Consider the following 6,431-nt stretch of genomic DNA (forward strand, 5'->3'; position numbering starts at 1 on the left):
GTGGGGTATTGTGAAGAAGAAGCTGAAAGACACCAGACCCAACAATGCTAATGAGCTAAAGGCCGCTATTGAAGCATCCTGGGCATCCATAACACCTCAGCAATGCCACAGGCTGATTGCCTCCATGCCACGCCGCATTGATGCAGTAAACCGTCCAAAAGGATTCCCAACCAAGTACTGAGTGCATTAATGGACATTTTCAAATGTTTGATTGTGTTTTGCTGTTATAAATCTTTTTTTTTTTACTTGGTCTGAGGAACTATTCTAATTTTTTGAGATAGGATTTTTGAGTTTTCTTAAGCTGTATGCCATAATCAGCAATATTAAAATAATAAAAGGCTTGCAATATTTCAGTTGATTTGTAATGAATCCAGAATGTATGACATTTTTGTTTTTTTTAATTGCATTACAGAAAATAAAGAACTTTATCACAATATTCTAATTTTCTGAGACAGTCCTGTATGTGTTTCAACACAATCCTATAGTTTGCTAATTCTCCATATTTCTCTTCCAGGAGGGATCCATATGACTACCCCACCCACTCCAGACCCGTGCCCAGAGACCCCGTCCCCCACCAGGGCCGTGTACAGGCGCCCAACAACCAGCGCTACTACCCCTCGTCCCCCCGAGCAGATCAGCAGCACCGCGCCGCAGTGAGGCAGGACGTCCTGCCGCCCCCCCCCGCGGGCCAGAGAGGGGACCACTACTATGAGGCCGCGGGGGGGCGAGTGGACGGGTACCGGCAGGCCAACCCGGGACGATACTCCAGCCCAGAGAGGCACCCCGACACCGGGGAGCGCTACGGGGATGACAGGCAGCCCGAGCAGAAGCGGAAGAACCCTCTGATAGGTGCAGTGTAGAGGGTACATCGATATAACAGATTCACCTGTTCCCAGATCTGTGATATCAGCTGTCTCTGTCAGGGCAGATAAGTGACTAAAAGAACAAGAAGAGTCAAGCTCTGAGGCTAACACCAGGCTTATTTTCAGAAGCATCTGGTCATAACTCTGGCCAGCTTTAACTAGTGTGTACATATATATAATCATGTTGGCAACCACTTTGTGAATGTGCCAATGTGTATTTTGATAGATTTTATTGTTAAATTAAATGAAGGGCAATTCAATTAACAGCGTAGATGTATAGAGTTAGTGTATGTTGTGTAGAATCAACTCTTTTCCAGCGTTTTGCACAAGCTGCAGAGGAAATGAAGGGATCACCTTGACCAGCCGCACCAGGAGACACAGGAAGTCGACAAAACAGGAAACAGGAAGTAACTCCCCTTCAAAGTGTCCTCTTGTCCTTCATGTTGGTCTCTTTGACTTCCTTTACATCCTGCCATCACACTTTGATTATTTTTTTTCTGTGATTATTCGGATATATACGTAGCTTATACATTTTCTGTACATTTGTTAAATGCTTTGTATATGAGTCTGTGATATTTTTGTGGTGTTTCTATTATAATGAAATGTATAAATATTGATCCACACACGCTACAGATAATATATGGTGCAGCTAATGAAACATGTAACTACTAGAACATATTAAAAGTGTCAAAGGTGTTTGGATATTCAATAAATTCATGATCTTTTTTTAAATACAAATATTTTGCATTAAATACTTTTGAAATTCTGTCTTTGAGCCGCACTAAATCATTTCATCCTATTTCTGTTTCATTTAACTAATTATCCGGATTATGAATATTTAAAATACCCAGTCAAACTGCGGCAAGGCTGTGAGTCATCACTTTAAAAATTCATTAAAAATATTCAGCTTAATTTCTCTGAGCACAATCTCCAGATACATTTGCCCTGTGAGATGACTGATAAGAATAGCCGGCCTTCTGATAATGACTAAATCATATTCAACAATTAGAGGCAAGGAAATCTCCACTAGAAAATGATTAGTGCCCAATTTGCTCTCAGAAATAAAGATGGCACTGATTGGTGAAATTAGACTTGAAATGGGGAATAATTAGAGTGTGGAGAAGCTTCTACTATCAGTTAGTGTTTAATTAGCGTCAATGCCAACAAGGAGCTGCTGATCCACCTCGTCTCTGACCCCCCCCACCCCTGTCTGATTTGAAATAGACTTCAAACATAAAGATGCTTTTGGACAATGAACTATTTCCCATACAGTAACCTTCAAGCTGAGTTACAAATAAACAAATGCTTATTATAACCCACTTCTGTTCATATTAAAAACAGCATTACAATGCAAACATAAGCTGGATAAACAATCAAAAGGAAAACACACAGCCCCTGTCTGCTGACCGTCCTGTGATGACACAAAGCACATTTCCATACTTCAAAAAGAGGGTATTTAGTTCATTAACAGTCACATGTAGCGTAGCTTGATGATGACCAAAGGCATTATGGTAATGCCTATAAAAAGCTGTTCAAAGACATTCCAGTATGCAACGTTTGAGTGGCAGCTGATGAAAACGTTGCATTTACGCGCTATTTAAACTAAGAACACACTAACAGGAAGAAGGAATCGATCCCAAAATAAAAATGTTTACCAATGGTCCACTTACTTGCTTTCCTTAGGGTTTGGTGCGGGAGAGAAACTCCCTCTGGAGGGAACAGGGATTTGAGGCTGCAGACACAAACCTATAGGACACACTGCAGGACAGGGAAAGCCCACCTGTTATTTACATCTATAACTATGGCAGTGTTTCATATACATGAGCGATGTGTTCTCTCTTGAGGAGGGCAACACATCTCACAGCACTTAAGCTGCCTTCACTGCCCGTCCGCCGTACTTTAAAGAATAACTACGCAGTAAACAGCCTCCTCCGAGTGCCTGTGGTCAGTTTGCTGCCAGAGACGATAAACAACAGCACGGACAGAACATCGCAGTATTAATTGCGTTTAACGTCCATTAAACAAAAGCACAGAAATCACTGTCAGCCGTGCTTGGCTCTAACACACATCTTGTGTACTCAGTGTGTGTGTGTCTTGTGAGTGTCTGCACTTTGTTCACAGTCATTTAGAAGAGACTTTTAAAGTTCAACCACATGACACACACGCTCAGATGGACGCGGTCACGGCCCTCGATTCGCTGACAGACATATTTTCATGCCTGGCATCAGCAACTTGTCCTCCCTTTGCATGAAATCAACACCCCTCCTTAGAATCTTTTTTGTCTATTCATCCGCCTTTAGTCGAAGTTCCTCGATTCTTCTTTTTGAAGACCCACCTATTTCCTTCTTGTGTTATGAGTTTGAATTCATTTGACACTTCATAAGCCCTGATTCTTGTCGCAGAAGAAGAACAAAATCGCAGAAGCACAGGCTGTTCCCCAGTCGATTGTCATGAACCGCGGGTTGTGGGAGAATTCCCCGGTTATGTTCTCGCAGCATTACCTATTCTGCCGGCGCCCCTGTCGAACACCTTAGCTTGTTAGCATGTGTCAATCAAAAGGGGCGCTCTGGGGAGGGCAAAGTGGAGCGCAGCATCGCTTATCTCTCCCACACAGCTCCCAAAAAGAGAGACAGAGAGAGATGGAGGGGGGGGGGATACAGTAGTGAAAGTATGGGTGAGTGCTCTCAGTGACCTCGGCTCACGTTGCCGCCGCCCACCCCCCCCCCCCTGCCTCTTTCGTCCTCTTCATTAAAGGCACATTCCACTGCATTAGCCCGCTGTCCTTCTGTCCTTCACCTGCCGCCATTCATTTCAATTCAGCGCTCGTTAAAGGCATCATGGTCTGGGAATGGAGAGCAGTGGGAGCGGGCCGAGCGCAGCCCCTCATTTAATTATACAGTTCATTAGAAAGCGGCCCGCCTCCCCTCCCAGGTCTGAGACAGGCCATGGGAATAGCTGGTGGCTAATGTGCAGTTTAAACGGGCTGAATATGGAGATTGGGTGGAGTTATGGATTACCGTTAGCCGTTAGCCTGCCCTTCACCCACCTCATTGGCTTTTATGTCTGCTGTGTAGCCTTTTGATACAGTATCACTCAAGTTGGAGTGTGCTCTTTCAGCCAGCATGTTTGTTTGATATTGTTCACGAGCTGTGAAATTGAATTTCCACACTCGGGCTGATATTGAAAATAATTTCATATCCTGTGCAATATTCTTGCTTGGCTTCACCTTGTGCTGTGTTTAAGACCTCCATTTTTACTTAATGTCTTCTTCCTTTTCGCTGAGTCGATGTTAATTTACAACATATTTACCCTAAAAAGCAGCGATGGCTTCCCGGCTGCCTCTCTCTTTGCCCACACACACACCACAGCATACTGTCGCCATGGCAACCGTGGTCGCCGCTCCTGGCACAGCAGCCCTTTGCAGAGCTGATGACATCGTCGTGGCAACAATGAAAGGTTCATGTATCCCATTATTGGGGGAAAAAGCTGGATTTCTTTTTTCGATTTTTGGGCAGGGTCACTGAGCCCCTGGAACATCACATCCTGTACAATCCTTATCAAATAAAAACTCCCTTTGTTCGCTGCAGAGACGCTACTACCCCGTCACATATAGTGGAACGTGGTGAGCTCTTGCATAAATAAAAACCTGCCTTCAGTATGCCATACCCAACATTTATATTCCTGCATCTGTAACCTCTTAAGTCTTATTTATACTCACAAGCTACGAGCATGAACACAAGTGCCTATTCTCATCATCAAAGAATTCTCCGCCATGCCAGGTTGCATACAAAGAAAATATTCTGTAAAGAAGCAAGAAGTCAACAAATGTTACTTGAAATAAACCATAGACCAAACGTGCAACAACTGAGTTCTGTGGAGGAATCACCTGTCCAATTTAAGAGAAAGACTTTTGAAACAACTTGTTTTTATAATGAAGCAAAGACAACAATTGGATTGGGTTGCAATATATAACTCAATTGAAAATACATGATGATGTGTCTGATGCTTGCACTCCATCACCCTGCATTTACCAGGTTGCACATTCTTGCCAGCATTCCAAACTTTCCAAATATTCTCCTTAAATATCTCCCTGGACCCTCTCAGCTTTCCCATTCCCCGGGGAGAAACATCTCAAGAAGTTCTGCCGTGCCGGTGATGCTAACCCAGTGCTAGCAGTGCGGTTCACTGGGTTTGTGCTGTGGCCGGCAACAGCTGAAGTCCGTGACCCCTGGACCCCATCCATCAGGCTTTCAGCACCGGCCTGGCCTCTGACACACACAAAACTGCAGCCAAGCAAAGGAAGCACGCAACAGGGAAATGCACCACTGCGAGGCAGACACTGGAACCATATGAAATTATATGTATGCACTTTGTCCAACACTTGGCATGCATACAGCACAAATCGGCATGCAAGTTAACACAGTGCGGTTGAGCATGTGATATGTATTTAAAAATGTGTGTGTGTGTGTGTGTGTGTGTGTGTGTGTGTGTGTGTGTGTGTGTGTGTGTGTGTGTGTGTGTGTGTGTGTGTGTGTGTGTGTGTGTGTGTGTGTGTGTGTGTGTGTGTGTGTGTGTGTGTGTGTGTGTGTGTGTGTGTGTGTGTGTGTGTGTGTGTGTGTGTCAGAGGCTCAGCTGACCGCCTGGCAGTGACTGTGAAATTGGCGCCCTTCTCCTACAGATGCCAGGTGTTTTGCTTGGCAGCCAGGGGTGCGGGGGTGAGCTTGTGTCAGGGGTGTTGGGTTGCTGTGAACTGCAGGGAAAAGTTGGGCTAATATGTCGTGTGTCCCTGTTAGCGACTGCTTAGTTTCCGTATGAGCTTAAAAAAGCGAGTGATATACTGTCTTCTGTAAAAAAACACACACAACCTGGAGTACAGTGAATCCTCTTTAACATTATGACAGTGCTGTAGGGTCTCTGTTTGTCCTGATGGGTCAAAGGTTAACCTTTTTTTGTAGTTTTTGACCTCACACTGTTTGGGCCGAGGTTGTTAACAAGGTGACGTTTGGTCCTTAAAGGACCAGTTCAACATCTTAAAACTATTTAGTTGTAAGAAAGCACTGAAACTAGACAGTTAAGCTTAGCTTAGCACAAAGACTGGCATCAGTAGGGAACAGCTAGCCTGGCTCTGTTTAAAGGGTTCAATATCAGTCTATAAGCACCTGTAAAGCTCTTTTATTAACTTATATCATCTTGTTTTAGGCTAACCTTCTCTAGCTCCTCTCTGCAAAGAAGCAGATAAGCATATCTCCCAAAATGTGATACTCCAGTGTTATTATGAATAGATTTAACTTCTATAAAGTCGGGGCTGTTTGAAATTAACAAGAGATTTATAGTCTCGATTATTATCCCACAATGTAACTTGATAGCATCTTTAGTGAATAATAAGAGAGAGACACTACCAATCATTTTTGCAATAAATGCTGCACAATGTTTTTTATGGAAAACATATGTTGAGCGGAAACATTCCTCCACCAAATGCAAATCCCAATTTCATGCAATGGCCTCTATTTTTTGTTCCAAGTGGAGTTTCATTTCTCAAATCACATCCATGCGTCCTTGCAGCTGCAA

General features: G+C 43.7%; 1 protein-coding gene across 2 annotated transcripts in view; it reads left to right on the forward strand.

Moving 5' to 3' along the window:
* pard3ba (par-3 family cell polarity regulator beta a) overlaps positions 1 to 1,629 on the forward strand; it is a 133,712-nt gene extending 132,083 nt beyond the window's left edge. For both annotated transcript variants that reach the window (XM_079668318.1, XM_079668319.1), the window contains one exon: positions 515 to 1,629. In XM_079668318.1, the coding sequence (XP_079524444.1) occupies positions 515 to 860 (346 nt within the window). In that variant the 3' untranslated portion in view covers positions 861 to 1,629. The remainder of the gene's footprint in view (positions 1 to 514) is intronic.
* The last annotated feature ends 4,802 nt before the right edge of the window (positions 1,630 to 6,431 follow it).

The sequence above is a fragment of the Notothenia rossii genome (assembly GCF_949606895.1).
Source record: "Notothenia rossii genome assembly, chromosome: 3".
NCBI lineage: Eukaryota > Metazoa > Chordata > Actinopteri > Perciformes > Nototheniidae > Notothenia > Notothenia rossii.